General features: G+C 30.6%; 2 protein-coding genes across 13 annotated transcripts in view; one reads left to right on the top strand and one right to left on the bottom strand.

Annotated features, from left to right (window-relative positions):
* The window catches only part of LOC105837285 (glutamate receptor ionotropic, NMDA 2B), a 192370-nt gene extending 187766 nt beyond the window's left edge, over nucleotides 1-4604 (top strand). For 3 of the 6 annotated variants that reach the window (XM_036285949.1, XM_036285948.1, XM_012681907.3), the window contains 3 exons: nucleotides 1369-1485; nucleotides 2660-2761; nucleotides 3492-4604. In XM_036285949.1, the coding sequence (XP_036141842.1) occupies nucleotides 1369-1485; nucleotides 2660-2761; nucleotides 3492-3549 (277 nt within the window). In that variant the 3' untranslated portion in view covers nucleotides 3550-4604. The remainder of the gene's footprint in view (nucleotides 1-1368; nucleotides 1486-2659; nucleotides 2762-3491) is intronic. The other 3 variants (XM_036285951.1, XM_036285950.1, XM_028189299.2) reach the window with 1 other exon arrangement.
* Nucleotides 4605-12883: 8279 nt separating this feature from the next.
* The window catches only part of LOC105837286 (C-type lectin 37Db), a 109224-nt gene continuing 104196 nt past the window's right edge, over nucleotides 12884-17911 (bottom strand). For 5 of the 7 annotated variants that reach the window (XM_028189294.2, XM_036285943.1, XM_036285945.1 and 2 more), the window contains 2 exons: nucleotides 16631-16866; nucleotides 12884-16048 (listed from right to left, as the gene is read on the bottom strand). In XM_028189294.2, the coding sequence (XP_028045095.1) occupies nucleotides 15931-16048; nucleotides 16631-16866 (354 nt within the window). In that variant the 3' untranslated portion in view covers nucleotides 12884-15930. The remainder of the gene's footprint in view (nucleotides 16049-16630; nucleotides 16867-17911) is intronic. The other 2 variants (XM_028189293.2, XM_036285944.1) reach the window with 1 other exon arrangement.

Genomic DNA, 17911 nt, shown 5'->3' with positions numbered 1-17911 from the left:
TATTTTGTTACGAAAAACGAGACATTTTAATCGCCGACCAATGTTACGCATTTCTATCGTTTTCTTCTAGAGTACGATTTCACAAACGATACTTTTCGCAGAGTGCTGTCGCTTGTTTCCCAACCCCGAAACTGGAAACCTTTGTTCTAGAAAGCTTTCTTTTGAGTCTCTTCATCTTTCTATACTCTTTATTCTTTTTCGGAAATTACTTCGCAAAGCGGAAGTGGACCCGTGATAAAAGTCTACGCATGCAATTGCACCAGTTATTCTACCTATCTTTGTTCTAATATTTTGAATAAACTTACGCTCGGTCCTCCATGCAAATTTCCACGTTAAAGTATAATTACTGCGGAAATCATTGTTATACAAACAACATTGAAAACCGCCTGTTCAAATAATTTGCGGGCCGAGCTTAAGTAGTAACCTACTTTAACGCCATTTGGAATCTTGTTTGCACAGCATGTATTTATCTATAATAGGATAAAACGTGCGTTTTCGACAATAAGTAAAATGTATCGACATTTTTAAAAGTGTATTTTATTCATTTTCCACTTTTCTTTATTTTTTTTTTCTTGTTGTTGACAGAATTTTAAAAAATATAATTTCTTATAATATAAATTAAAATTGCATATATTAAATACAATATTATACATTTATTAAATATAATATTACTTGACATCTATTATTAATAGATATTGTTTTCTTTTTTGATACTTTAATAAATATTAATTTAAAAATTTATTTTTAAACATTTTTTGCATTTTTAAAAAATAAATGTTTAAATAAAACTTTTCGTAAATAAAACTTTTTTCTTTCTCTCTCTCTCTTTCTCTGATGAAATTTGTCGATAAAGTGTATTTTTATACATGTATATAAGCAATTTGTATTTATTTCAAACTTTGTGCGAAATAAAATTTGAATTTTATTTAACGTGGGAAAAACGTAAAGTTTGAACATTTATTTAGTTATATTCTATTGAAAACGCTCGCTTTGTCACTTTTATTTAGTTTTCGGTAACAGGTATATCGTATATATTATACTATATTCATGCTTACATACGTTTGTTAATAACGTATCGATTATTAGCGCACTTAATTTCTTTCTTTATTGTCCGTTTATGGCATTACTATGCTCACTGCGTAGATAATCGAGAAACTTGTTCTTGTTTTGTGAGAAGCGAATTTATCTGTATATTTCGTGTGTTTATTTAAATAAAAATAAAAGACCTCCACAAGAGTGTTACGTGGGTTATCCGGGGTGTCGTTTTAAGTGAAGGGAAAGTGGTTTATTTGGGTCATGTTAAGCGATAATTGGTGATTCGATGGTGAAAAGGAAGCCTGGCACATATCCACGTCGGCTTTTTTAAAGGAGGAAAACCGGAAATCTCGGCTGGTGGCGAGGGTGCTTCCAAAGTTCGGACCGCCATACACAACCGGACCCGTTGGCGGTGGAAGCTCCGCATCCGCTACCGCCATACTTCGATTCGTAAGTCCGCAATGTCCAAACTACACGTAAGAACGTTCAGTGACGCAGGAACTATTACTAAGGTATTTTTTTCATTGAGACTTAAATAAAATTCTCTCTGAGGTAATAATTTCATTTTTCATAACAAATTGCTTAAAGAAATTGCTAACGATTCATTCTTTTATCATATCTTTGTCATCTCTGACAACAACGCAACAACATTTAACACAACCCATAAAAACACTTCAGTTTATTTTGTTCAATAGCTGCCACAGATTGCTTATAATCTGCCTTTTTAAAATCAATCGGAAGCTTATTATGCTGCGCGAAACCTAACCACGACGCTAATGCATGCCGGAGAGCTACGGCAAATTCATTTTGCAAAGCCTTTTTTCCTCTGAACGCGTTAAAGCATCGCAATCTTTTTTACATAATTATACTTTCATCCCCCGACACGATTGGTACTTTGAATTCAGCAACGTTCCTACGTCACTGCAATCGATCTCACATGGTGTAGCAAAAGATCGTTCAACCGATCATGAAATTTTGCCACGACTCGCGCGATCCCGCGAGGCTCTGTTGTTTCGTAAACTTGCGCGATTTCCATCCCCCTTGATCTCTTTCCTTTTATAATGAAGAAAAGAAAATATGCGGCGAAAGAAGAGACGCCGAGCGTCACGTGGATCGACGACGGCGGGCGCCTTAGAGAAACCACTAGGTGGAATAAGTGAATAACAGGAATGTAGAGATTAAGGTGTAGAGATTATAGCTGCTTCTCGCTTCTCTGTAGATTGGTAGAACGTTTGCATAAGTTACATATGAGATATCTCTCGCTCATACACTTTCGTGTCGTTCTTATTGCCACAGACGTTCTTTTTTTTTTATTTTAATGTGCTCGAGAGCATGGCATGTGAGTTCTAGAAGGGAAGAGCTAGATAATCTAGACATGTCGGTGCCAGCAATGTGCACATTATAGGTAATTACCTGTGATGGTTTGTGACGGTTAATCGATTAATTACCTATAATGTCCGACGGCGAAGGCGAGACGTCCGGGGGAGAAAATTAATTCAGGGTGTGGGAATATCGAGAAAATGCCGGGATGAAGAGCATGATAAAGTTTACTTTATACGTGTAGGAGGCAACTTTCGTGGTATGAACGATGACGATGACATAATCCTCGATCATTTATATTCAGATACATCGATGCCGTCGAGGTTGCCCGTCCCAGGGATATGAGTAGAAACCATGTGGTCAGCACGGAATACGCGGAGACGTTCTTGCCCACGGAGATTTACAGGTATAGGCGAGGAATTATGCGGCATTAGGAAAGATCGATTACTAAAATATATAGTGCAGTAGACATTATTTTACATAAAGTATACTGTTTGAAATTACACAAAATTATATTTTTTAATTTACCTTTCAATTATTATACATTTATTATTAATATATTTTTATACACATTGAAAACAATGATGAGATTAGATTTACCATTATATTAATTTAATTTTAATTAATAATAATTAACCTAATTCAAATCTAATTTTATTTTAATAAATCTAAATCTAATTTAATTAATGATATAAGTTGTTATGTAAAATCTAAAAATTTAGAACAGATATATTTAAATTTAAACATATATAATTATAATTGTTGGAAATGTTGGATTTTTATTTATTTCCTGGCGACACACAGTGACATGTATTTATATGTAAGTAGTATTAATTCCTGCGCACAATGGAGGAATATTAGATATTAGGAATAGAGATTAGAATTTTTCTCATTAAATACGACAGATAAATAATAAATTATATTCTATTATACGACATTGTGCGTTACGTCTAATGTTCATTGAGAAAATTGAAATAAAATAAAATTCTAATTCCTATTCCTAATACTCTTCTGTTGTGCACAGATCTTTATTCTGTGAGTAACTTTAGATTTATTTCACGTTGGTGCTTCCTGAAATTTATATGTAATATTTAAAATTTTCGAATTTTGCGAAAATAAGCAATTGCTTGTCATAGGATGCCGGAAGGTGATTTAATCAGGACGGAAATTGCCGAAATAGAGACAGTTCTGTGATCGTAAGAGGATCGGGTTCAGTCGTCCAATCGCACAACGTTGGAAGCGTATGGGATGGACTGAGAGGCCCTTGAAGACTACTGAAATGACACGATTTAAATAATAAATCGCGTCCTGTTGCTCCTGCCTCGAACAACGAGCCCCACATCAATCTTTCATTCAGATGAAGACGCTGATCCGCTGATATTGATCCTCGGAAACTGTTGTCGCGCACGTAGTGAAACAACAAGAAGAAGAACGTCGTCAGTGCCTATCAATGATCGAGAGTCAACCAGCGACCAAGAATACACCACTTGAGGATATTTTATAACTCGAAAAAGTGCATTTGTTGTTGACACTTGCGTTACGCTCCCAAAAAATGGATTTTTCCTGTCCTTTGAAATATCGGAAGGAATATATTTGCATGGCAGTTGCGCTCACACCACAATAGTGATCGTTGAGAAAGGAATGTTTCAAAAAGTTACTTTGTGATGCTCGGAAAAACGCTCGATAATCGAATCGGATTTTTATCTGCAAGGGATTTATTTATAACAAACAACACGATCGACAAAGGCATGTCATCGATATCAAAGCTAGCGGCTTCGTGCTCATGTAGTTGTGTGCACATATGCAAAGATTCGTTTCAAAATTTCAACCTGTGCCTAAAATCGTTTGGACACGCTTGTAATGCACAAGATGATTTATTAGGCGTCCAGAAAACAAATGAGTTAAAACTTAGTAACTTGATGAAAATAAAGTTAAACTTCTAATTTTTTTGATACTTTAATGAGATATGATTATCTCATTGAGATAATTAGTTTTCATTAAATACATCATTTTTTATTAAATATTCACATATTTTTATAATTATAAAATAGTAGCAGAAGTTTCTATACGGGTATTTATTAATAAAATTTTTGCAAAAGCAAAAGCAATTATTAGGATATCACATTGTCCACGATGCATTTTCATTAATTTTAAATTTTTATTAATTCCGTATTTCTCTTTGATATACATATACTCTGATATTTTATTTTAGGATAAATACCATTTTTTTTATAGAAAACAATTTTAATTTTTTTTTCCTAAAAAAACATGATTCTGTACTTTAATGTCAATTTTTAGTCTAATTTGTATTATATGTTTCAATTATATTTTTAATTTATAGTATATTTTTTATAATGCGGTTTCATTATTATTAAAAACTTTTTAGATTTTTAAGACTTTATATTTTTAAATATTTTGCATAATATGTATATTTTTGTTTTTTTTTATTACACAAACAGTAAATATATTTTATTTTAAATTTTTATTCTATGTGTGTTATTTTCTGTTTCTTATCTATTTTGGTACATAATTATTTAGAAGAATTGCTAAAAAAGAGAAAAAAGGAGAAAAAGAAAGAGAGAGAAAAACAGAGAGAGGAGATTGCAAGAAAAACAATTGGAAAAATTTCAATTAGTATTGATAGCTGGAACCAAGGTTATGGAGAAAAAAGCACGCATTTATTCAGGCACCAGCAATGCAATAGATAGTTATGAAATTCCTAAATCTTTTAAAATGGACACACTCAACTTTGTACGAACTCGTACCAGTTTCCACATAAGTGTCATATGGTGATACGTCGGTGCGAACGATGTGCAAAAATCCAAAAAACTGAAAACCTAATTGATATCTTAATAAAAAAATGTCAATGTGTACCATACGAATTACTTATATGATATCTAAGTCTGTATGTCGGATAAAGTTGGTGTGAATGAGTCCGTATAATTATAAAACAATATAGTGTAACATATATATACATATATATTTAATACGGTTTACACACGCGCGAACGCGCGCACGCACGCGCACACACACACACACACACACACACACACACACACACACACACACACACACACACACACACGCCATTGAAATATTCTAAAAAAACCCTACTCGAAGACGTAATATGCTCAAAAACATATGAAATAACATATAAATATGAGATGAAAATCGAGCCATACAATGCGCGCGTATCGCGGAGTGTCAGGACAAGTTATTTGAGAGAAATTTGAAAATGAAAAAATATGAACGTAAGTAAACATAAATAATAAAAATAAAACAATGCAATGACGGTGCAGTGAATCAAAAAGATCACAAATAATAAATTAATATATGATTACAGCTATGAAATATTTTATATCTGTATCAAGAGATGCAAAGAGACAATGGTTCGCGCTAAATAAACGCGCAGCACGAGCTATTTGATAAAAAGCGCGATGCCTAAAATTGTGACTTATGTCAAATCTGAAGGAAAATGATCAGTTGGTAGCATTTCAATATTTCTATATGTTTTTCAAGTATTTTTAATAACTATATGTAAATTTTATAGATTTTGTAGACCACGTAAGTCTTTAATATTCTTAAAGGAAGATAGAATATCACAATACGTCTTCGACGTAACGTCCTGACAATCCGCAATGGATGACGATTACTCGAAATAACGAATGAAACCCCTCAAGCGAATTCGAGTTTCACGTGCGCATCGGATTCGAGAATTAAGTTTAAAATGTTAGGACTTATATCACTGTACATAATTACATTGATTCGTATGAGCTTTAAGGTGCATTGCAGGTTATTCGCTCTGTATGTCCTTTATCAGAAATTGGAAACATTTTATCACAACGTTGTGCGCAAAATAAACTTATTATTATAATGACGATATATTAAAAATATTCCAAAAAAGTATTTATTATCAACTAAATTAAAGTTGAATTTTTTTATTACATTAAAATTAGATAATTGTACTAAATAGAACATTATGATAAAGTAAATATTACATTTAATCTAAATCTATCAATTTTTAAATAAAAAGTATTAAAAATTAAAATTATTCTGAGATAGTATTTTGTAAGTCACATAAATCTTCTTATATTAAACGCTTTTTTCAAATGTTTAATACATCATTACGCATTAATTTTATAGAAACATATACATAATTTATAAACTTAAATACATATTTTTTACAATAAAGTTTGTAATAATGCGTAAAAATATTATTAAATTTATGTTTATTTTTGCAACTTTTAACATTTTTTTTTTTCCAGACTTGCAATGCACGTTAAGTTATAACGCGGGAAAAAAAACAAAAATCAGAGCATACTTTTTCATAAAAAGGCCTATAAAAGACCTCAAAATGCTTCCGATTAATTCCGCTTAATCCCAACCGTTCTTGTAAAATCATAAACTATCCGTACTAATTATTGTGCGATGTGCGTGCGTGGATGAGTTGGGACGCAAATCCTCGTCATCCGCGGAATATTTTAAGAAATACATTGCTATCAGAAGAAAAACATGTTGTTATTGTTGTTGTTAAAGATAAAGAGAATGTTACGTTGTTAAGTCATGTGCGAGATAATTATCCTCAGAGAGTATTGGCATGGCGTATTCGAATATATTATGATAATAATGGAGTCGGGAGAGTCGCTCGAGTTTCTATGTGTGTGTGCTCGGACATTTGCATAACTAATAACCTTACACGTTCAGATATATTTGTAAGTTTATGGAAGAAAAACGGGTTATCTAAATTCTTAAAAAAATTTTTTCTAAAATTTTACTATAAATATTATATTTGTTCTATTGGGTTATTTTATTCGTAACTATTTTTACTGTGTAATTATGTTATAAATTTAAACATACATAACTATAATACATATATTTTAATTTTATAGTAATTTTCTGTACTTTATAATAACGGAAATATATTCAGAAACAAGGAATGTTATTAAATTTACAAGAGAATTTGTATACATAAAATAGGTAAAGCACAAAAATACTCATAGAATGTTCGAGCCGCTTAATAAGAATTGTAAACGTAACTACGTGCGATGTTTGAATACTCCAAAGCCGACTACGCCAGTACTACCAGCTCCAAGCTATTATACATATATGCTACATGATTCCAGTTAAACTTTTAAAGTTAAGATCCTTGTGACATATTTTTCACACGGAAGCTCTCATTTCTATGCCGAAAGCTCCCGTGTGGAGATTCAATCCTCTTATGGGTTTGAGTGGAGTGTAAGACTTTAAATGAGGATTTTCGATCCTTTGTTGACTTCAGAATGCAATTGTGATTGTCCGGCCGAGGAGAATTTATCACACATGCGATTTCTCCTCGCTTTTTCGTGTATCCCTCACCTCCGCTATTATAATTCCCTTTCAGCCCTCCCCTCTCCTCTTTCTCCTCTCTCTACTGCGTGCACTTGTAAGCTAGCATTTCCTAATTATGTTAATCTACTCGAGCGCTCGTTCTCTACAAATGTAAAGTGCTCCTAAATTTCGATCATCCCCCGTTGTACGGTGTGCGCACTCACGATATTGCTCGAACTTGCCAACTATTTGCCATGTCGCGGAGAGAAAGCTTCTTGGATATGTTTACGTCGACAATAGTCCTCTTAAACAAATTATCATGCGCTATCGTGCGGCATAATTATTTACGACGGCGCAACGATTAGCGTCCCATTAACTTAACTTATTAACTTAATTAGTTAATAAGATTAATAGAATGAAGTAATCGTACAATTTGGTTTGTCGATTGATCATAATTAAACGGTAATGGAACACGTGAGAATTGAAGTGAAAGCGAAAATTTATCCTGCGCGGAGGAATTGTAACACATGTTCCCTGTTCGCTTTTTTCAATATCGCTCAAGGCGCAATTAACTTGAGCGTCTATTGAAGCTGTAAACGCTGCGAACGAAGCGATTAATTGATTAATTTTATATATGAATATAATATATATATATACATATACCGTGGGCCTTTATATCGAATGTGATGTTAAAGCAGTCACTTATTGATCGTGGAGCAACGTTCTCCAGACACTGCCTAACTTTGAGCTGGTTTTTACCTACGGTGAGGTGACACAACAATGCAGCATATGAATTGCGAAAGAAATTAAAATCGATTACAGAATAATACGAATCAATATGTATTTATCAAACGTTTCATTTTTACTTTATCTCGTAGATTTTATAATCAAAAATAAGAGTGTAGCGAATAACACCTCTGCGCAAAAGTTTGTTTTCTGTGATCTTATGCGAATGAAAGAATCAATGAGTATAAGAGTGCTGTAAGCAAAAGTTAGATTGCATTAGCGAAAGTAACTTTGCACAACAGTGTAGATAAAGATATTATTTGATATCCAAAATAATTTGTTTATAAACTTCAATTTTGATCTCCATAAGGTTCTTACTACTTATAAACTATATATTTTTATTTATAATAAATACATTCTAAAACTATTCTTTATTGTAGTGCAATATCATCGCTATTGCAATTTAAGGTCATATTATTGCGATATCAGTACATAGAAAATTTTTGGGGGCAATATGCGCATTTAATTCACATAATTGAAGCTGATCAAGAATTAATTCTTTGATTATCTCACTTATATAATTTAAATTATTATGAAACTCAAATAGTGTAGATAACAAGAATAATGCTTGTAAAAAACATGAAATTTGTCACAACGATTCGTCAATCAGAGAGGTTGCGAAGCCACGAAAAAAATCACTGTGCGCACACATAAAATAGCGGCCTTAATAATTTCCAGTATGGTAGTCGCAGCGAATTCCTCATACTCGTAACTATTAGACATACATTGAATTTTTTTAAATTAAGGTATACTGTAAAAAAATTTGTGTAAAATTACCCACTATCACAGTTGTAATTTTACAAAAATTTTGACATTGTATATGACAAACGACTTCCTTTCATAACCTTTGTCAAACTCAAATCCCTCGCCTTTTAAACTTTTTATTACAAGCCGAAACTCTTTCGATCACGATCTGCAAAGTAAATATTTATACAAGAACAAAATTTTATATTTAAATAGAAATTTATAATTCTTAGAAGTTTATATATACATAAATATAAATAAATAAAGATATAGATATGTATGTATATATATATATATGTATATATGTGTATATATATATGTATATGTATGTACAATAAGCAAAATTATATTAGTCATTCTTAGATTAATGAATTCTTTGATCAAAATTTTGAAATATTAATATTATATATTATATAAACGTCACAAAAGAAAAAAAATTGCTAACAAATTTTTTGTAGCTTAGTTAATTTACAGCTGTGAAAAAATTGACATCTTATCAAACCAACAAATTATTTAAAAATATAGATTATGTAAGAATCTTTATTAATTCAGTCATTTTCTAATATTTTTGATGAAAAATTATCAATTTATGTTGCATTCTGCGAGGATCGATACAACGAATAAAAAACGCCACTTTTTAGCGACTTATGGTCCCAAAAATACTTTATTTTAAAAATAATCAAGTTACATGAGCAATTAAAGTATATTCTTTTAAAATATAATTAATTTATTATCTCTTATAATTGTTCAAGAGTTGTCTTAAACCTGGTTATATTTTTTCACGAATTAAATTATAAGTGATCTAAAGTGAAGATGTGCGTACAAATTGTTCTCGAAGAGTACCCTTGCGAATCAACGAAAAATTCAGTTACTTATATTGTCCCGCGATATAATATTTGATCGTTGGATCGAAATAGTTGCGGCTACGATCTCAGAACAGTATTGTAAAAAATTTCTAACCCTAGTTTAGATATGAAATCACCAAGACGTCGCACCCACGCGTAAAGGGACGCGCCGTTTTGTGCCCACCAAAAAGATTGCTGTGACATCACAATTAGAGATATCATATGAGTATGTGCATACCAAAGGTATATGAACTCGTGTGTTATATATCGTACTAGTCAGTGTACTTGTACATAAAAGGAGGTCTCCGCATGATGTATCCTCTCGTCCTCTTTCCGTCTTCGTCGTCGAGGACTAGGATAGCAAATCCTAGGACAGAAAATCCTTTAGACCTTTATAGACAAGCCCCTTATAGCAAGCGCGGCTTGGAAATAAAACCTCGCGTTCAAAACCCTTGCGGTAATAATAAGGGTCCCTATTCCCATTTTCCGCGACTCTTCCGTCTACCTCTTTTGGGGTCTGGAATATTGTACTCGTATTTCTAACCCAAAAGAAAGCATAACCAAAAGGACCCATACAATATCGTCAAATAAAATTCCTGTCCGTATGGAACGACGGCGTTCGTGAGTTCCGCGGCGAGAGTGAACGAGCGAGGGTGAAACTCGAACGGAACAAACGGGGTTGTTCCGCGAACTTCGAGCAATTGTATTTATTTGTAACGTGCACGTCTTGGCGGAACGCGCGAACATTAAGGACTTACAAAGAACATACGTGGCACGTGATTGTATGTTGTTTCCAATAAAACATTGTTGTTTTGTATATTACTGATTATGATTTTTATGATGATTTATTATGATTTTTTTACCTTTTCTTTCTCCTATATCACTTAACTTATTTATAATAACAAAAATAATATAAAATATATTAATATGTGTCAAGAACTATATTTGAAACTAGAATTCTTTAAAATACGTTAAAAATGTGTTATAATTGCATTCCAAAAGTAACTCTAAATAAAATTCAAGTTCTATTAAAAATTAAAAAAATGTCTACATTATAAGTTTTACTATATGTATATCAAAATGACAATTTATTATATGCACAATTAGAAACACACACGCAAACAAACAAATATATATATAATTTAATTATAGTTATAATAATGCATGTCAAATTTTATTGTCGCTAAATATAATGCAATTCTTAACACAAATTTTGTATTTTACATATTAATTTTATATTAATATTTTTTTATTAATATATAAAATATTATGTGCGACAATTTAATTATATATAAATTTGTAAATATTTTATACTGAATTATCGTTCAATATTTTGTCATTAAATTAATATTATCAGTAGTAGAAATTGTAGATATTGTGTTGTCTTGGTTCATCAATCGTCGATAAAGAGAAAAACATAATTTGCAATATAAGTTCATTGATTTTGTAAAATTTTAGCAAGTTATACAAACGATTGCCGGTAACAGAATAATTAAATGCACTATCAAATATTAAATACATTTATTGTATATAGATATTAATTTTAATATTGAATAGACTGTTTTTAAATTTTTACAAATAATTTTTATAAGTGATTAAAGTTTTTTGATAAAATAGATTTCTATCTAAACTATAACTGATATGCTGTATTGTAAGTCAAACTAATACAGAAAATAATTAGTACATTTTGTATTATAGACGGAGACTATATAAAACAATAGTACGTATATATGTTGATTCACTTTTATTGACTATATGTATTTTTTTTAATACATGATCAAAAATCGACAAATTAAGTTCATAAAGAAGGTAACATATGAAAAATTTTTTCGATGTAAACACATTGCTTTTTTACAAGATCGCAATCTATATATAACCAATTTATAAAATAAATTGTCAGAAATATACTTTAATTGCGTAAATCTAGATCACTTTGTAATTTACAGATATAGGAATAACATTAGCACAAGTTTTTTCTGATAGCGTTCCGCAACGGCAGAAGCGAAATTACGCAGAGAATCGTGCAAAGATCATCCGATAAATATCTATGAAAACCTGGACACACTGATATAGTGGTCGCATGTTGAAGATTACACGCATATTGCATTGTGACAGATCTGCGTCGTAAAGAACAACCCCGCTGTTACCTTGAATGCATTTTTGCATACTATATACGTTATGTCTCTCCCCCTTCTCCTACGGGAATCCCGTTGCTTCTCCAGTAAATTTGCATTTATAGTCGTCTAAATAAAATGCCACAGCATAAACTGCTTGTATAGTGGACGGACCAGCGACGCAAATAAAACGATTCCAAACATGTATCTAAAATGTGGCGTGCCTTGTTGTTTCTTATTTATTTTAGCATACATATCTGTGCAAAACGATCAAATACGAGGGGCAAGACGAGAATCATTATAGCCAGGAAATTCACTTTCATCATCGACCAATGTGAATAAGATATATAATACAGTCATTGACTATAATGTATGTTCTCAATCTTTGTGTAAAATAAAAAAAAAGAAGAGTTATTGCATATCCACTGTGCAATAGTTACGAAGTTAGATATTTACTATCATAGGTATAAATTCTCTTTTCAATTTATTTCACTACTTATATTTTTGTAGACCAAACAGTGCATTTATATATATAGCCATTAATGTCGACGTATATAATATATGTCAAACATTACAATTTTAACATAAAAAATTGTAGCGTGAGAGTTCAGTAATATTTTATTCCTTCATAGCAATGTTTCTTATAATATTATACTTATCAATGATACGGATCTCACTATTGATCCTACCTATCAACCATTTCTATTTTTTTTCTTCGAATCTTTCTTTCTCTTGAGGACTGATGTTTCTCAGGAAGGCGAACATCGACAGAACTGCTAATTGGTTCTGTTAATCTGGACAAGGAGGTAGAGTGCCCTGGATAGCAATGAGCCTCCGTTGGAAATGCGCTTCTGTGTCGGCCGGAAAGATTGCTCGACGATGGAACATCACTTTGTAATTTCCATTAAAGCAACTACAATTCTCTCTTTCCTTACTCTTGTTTTCTTGTTCTTGTTCCTTCTGTTAATTAATAGAAGTTAATATAATGTCACAATATACTTTTTTTATAAAGCTTATTTTTTCAGTATAAACAAGATTAATCCTAAATTGAAGATACAAAAAGTCACCAATACTGACTTAAGTCTCATAAAGCCGTCTTTTGTGTTAAACAGAATGTAAAATAATATATTACAAAAATTTGTATAACAATTAGATCCGCATTCATTAATTATTAAAATAATTATCTGTTTTAATTTAATGTACATAGCATGTTGTATAATGATAATAATAAATTTTATAATTTCTCATTCTCTCTCGCTTTCTCCCCCTCCCCTCTCTCTTTCTCTTCCGTATTAATATAAATAATTCACAAATACCAATATTCTGCTGTCATAATTTTGAAAATGCAGCAGTAATATTTAACGCTGAATTTACCAGAAAATGCGATAGAAGAATTTATTAATTAACGAAATACATAATACACAATCTAGCATCAAATTTCACAAATTAAATTTAATTTAAAAAATATTTTAAATTGCATGTAAATGTATGTAAATGTTAATTGTCTGTTCCATTTTAATAAAAAAAAGGATAATCGGGATGTTAATAATTGGATTTACTAAAATAATATATTTTAATAGGCAAAAATAAAGAATACCTGAAAATATAATAGAACACAAGCGATAGAAGAATGTATCATTTCAAAGAATAATTTTGATTTTATTATTTAGCACTAAATAATGCCATGTACAATACCGTTTACTGTAATTTCTGACGGCGAATACATAGAATACATAGAGCATAACAACGAACCCTCGTTTCATTTGCCATGAAGGCTAACTATTGTCCAAATGAGGTCTATCACGATGCTCATTTATACAGTGATCTAATTAACGCAGATCGTGGCCATTTTGATGTCGAATAAGCCATATTTTCATTCATCCACACATGCGTTTCCAATTATAAAAAAAATTGGAAATCCGCGTGCATTACATTAAAAATTCAAAGAAATAAAATTTATGATTTTTTAAATTAAAATATTTAAAATTTAAATTTCTTTCTTAAATTATGTCAAAAAGTTTAAAATGTAAACGGAATAATAATTTCATGATTTTAAATATTCAAAAATCCAGAAAGCTTACACTTAAAATTTCGAAAACATAAAGATTTCGAATTCATACATCTTCAGGAATCCTTTAATTTTTTTATAGATTTAATAGATTAAATGCAAATTAAAAACGTTCTATTTGCAAACTTAAATAATACGAAAAACTAAAAAATAACTAAAAGATTCAATAATCTTAAAACATTAATCTATTATCTTTGAATAATTAGAATCATCGAATCAGTAACAGTTACGATCGCTAGTAAAGCATTTTGATGAGGAATCTGACAATGTCATAGTAATTAACTGACTACACTCCTTAATACCAAACATAATAGCATTATGAAGAGAGTCTTTTGGTTTATTCGAACTACTAGTAATGTGTTACTTGCAGTAAGTTCATTATCTAATGTGCGGTGTAAATATATACAGTTTACATATGTATATATATACATGTATATTACGTATGTATATTACGGTGTTGGCGTAATGTGTTAAGAAACTAAAGTATAGTGGAGTTCAGAGCACACACTCGTGAAATTAGTAAATGTCGAAAAAAATATTCGACTTAATTAACTATATATCGTATATAAAACAAAGTAATTCAATCGCTCCGTTAAAGAATTATCTATTTGATTTAATAATGAAGATGTACTTGCAAGAATATATGTGGATCAAAATAGTTTTTTTGCACATATATTGACTGTCTAACAATTACGAATGTTTGAATACGTATATTAATCTAAATTTTATTAAAGAGAATTATTCAATAAAAATATAGTATCACCATGCGTCAGGAATTCTTAAATTTGTCATAATCGAAGAATCGAAGATTTATATAATATAGATATAGTATCGATATGTCATTTAATAATATGGCATCAAATAATAATGAATTAACACATGCAAAAGTAATTTATATCAATGTACATATTAACGCCGTTTTCATTTTTTATTTAGATTTAATCAAAGAATAGCGGTACGCGCGTGTAGCATAATAAAATATTAACCAATCGATTCTTCGATCACATGTAGCTAAAGATTTCACACGTTGATGTGTTAGATTGTACGCAGTGACTTGTAATCTTAATAAGCAGAGATAAAATCAGATTTTAAGAAAAATAAAACGATAAAATAAAAATAAACAATAAAAAGGCGGTAAAGTCTACCGATAATTACAGATTTAGAAATTTATGTATATATTTAAAATATAAACATGTAAAAAATTTTATAATTTGTATCTCCTCTTTTTAAAAATAAAAATATTAATTTGTTTCTTGGCTTTTAAATTTAAAGCAAGACATTTTAAATATATATTGCATAAACTAATATCAAGTACTCTGCCTAAAGCTGCCTCGGAGCAAAAAACGAACGAGCCGTTTTTATTGTCCGACACTGCGGATTTGTCTAACGCTTGGCTTGTCGCCTGGTGATTCTTTTACGAAAAGAACTGACTGAACTGGGTGTCATTTTGCGCACACACTCGTGAATTTCAGACGTGCGAAACGTGACAACGGTAGCGACCGGCTAATCACGCGTCGTTTTCAGTTCAAGCGCACATGTCACGTCAAATCTCTCTTGCTAAGTTTACTGAAACGAACGGACGGCCGATGAGAATGTCACACGCAGTTTCCTCGAGAAATCACCTTGAGGACACGCTGCAAACTAGTGCACGATTTGCGCACGAATATTCTCGTGCGTTTAATCCCTCCCTCCGGTCTTTCTCGTACATTGATCACTGCACTTCACAGACGAAGAAAGTCTCAAAGCTGCAGGGACTGTCGTTCCATTTGAGCCCTTTACCGTCCCTGTTCCATAGCTCCAAGCAGTGCTCCTCCTCACCGTTCTCATATCTGGAACGAAAATGAGAATATTAAATAGAAAGATAATTTGCATCATATTTGTTCAATAGCAAAAATTGAGACAGATATTTAATAAAGTATTTAGAATTGACTAAAACTTAGAATTATATATTTTTTTAGAAATATATTTTTTAAAGATTTTGAAACTTTGCAAAATATATAAAATATCATAAAATATTTAAAAAACGTTATAAAATTTAATAACTTAAATGTACATACTAGCATTGTAAATTGATTAAATTATTTTCTTACAATATAGTTATTTCTTCTTTTTACAGAAAAACTATTAAATATCTTTTTAAATACTTCAATGTTAAAATGCAAAAATTTACTAGTAACTTATAATTACACATTTCAATTTATAAAATTGATTAAATTTTCTTCAAAATTATTGAAATTGAGTTTCTGTTTTATTAAAAAATCTGGAAATACCAACACCTTTCACCGAAAATGAACTCTAATATCTCAATAACCAATTTATATCAATCGTATTGCAATAGCAGGGTGAATAATAATTACCGTGATCGGTATCAGATAGAATATAAATTGTTTGAGATTGTAAGGCACGCTTACCGGAAATTATTTGGTTCGCCGACGTTCCAATTCTCGAACGTGATCGGCCTACCATTAGCCATCCAGAAAAAAGTTCCCTCCTCGGCCTGGTCGGTACCAGAAGTCCAAAAATGCTCGTGACCGAGACCGAAGTCCTTGATATGCTTCTCAAGTCTATCGTTTTCCTCTTGCGAGGCTATACTCGCCAGATGCATCCCGTGATAACGACAGTATTGCGAGGCTCTGTACCAGTTTGCCTGTGAAGAAGGGATGATAATATTTTTTATCTTTTACATATTTTATGGTGAAACGTCATCAGAATCGAAACACCATATAAGAAAATCTGTATAAAAAAAGAACATGCAGAGTGAACACTGAAATGTAACACTGGAAGTATCGACATTTCTTACTCACTAAAAGAAACAAGTAAATAAATTACTATACAAATAAAGAATGTGATTAAATACTAAATATGTTATCAATATAAAAACATAATTATTAAAAAGTTAAAGAATTTTAGAATCTTATCTTTCATACAAGAAATATTATATTAATCTAAAAATAATAATCGCTTGGTATTTCTAAAATTAAAAATTAATTAAGTATTAAAAATTAATGTATTATTATACTAATTCTTTGTTATTATATTGCTGCAAATATTGATCTACAATAAATATTCCTTAGAAAAATATCTAATACTGTACGCTAAAAAAAATTTTTTTTAACTTGATACAATTTTTTCAACTAAATTTACTTTCTTTAATTCACCTATTTATTTAATTGAAATACTTAAACTTTAATTTAAGTATTTATATATTTGATTAAAATATATATATACTAAAATTAAAAATTAAAAATTAAAAATATATTAAAAATTAAATAAATTAAATTCAGTTGACAGATTTAATCAAACTAACAATTTTTTTTCTCAGTGTAGAGAATTTAGAAATCACTTATAATGTTAAAGGTTAAATCCAATTGTTATACATATCCATTATATATGAAAGAATACCGTGAAAAAGAAATATAATGATCTAAAGCGCAATGTTAAACACTACGACAATAATTACAACAAAGAGAAACGTTTGAACTATTGGTAAATTATACGCAATCAAATCATGAGAGAGATAAGCTGTCCTTAATATTCACATATAACATACATAATCGCCATTGATTATAGCATATCAGTAGGTATTAATAATTAACAGCATGCAGATTGTAGAGACACATTAATATTCACACTAGAGTTACATAATCATCATTCTAATATCGATTTCGGCAGATCATATTCGAAAACCTGTT

Source organism: Monomorium pharaonis, chromosome 4 (genome assembly GCF_013373865.1).
Source record: "Monomorium pharaonis isolate MP-MQ-018 chromosome 4, ASM1337386v2, whole genome shotgun sequence".
In the NCBI taxonomy this organism is placed as follows: Eukaryota; Metazoa; Arthropoda; class Insecta; order Hymenoptera; family Formicidae; genus Monomorium; species Monomorium pharaonis.
This window is presented reverse-complemented; position numbering and strand designations above follow the sequence as displayed.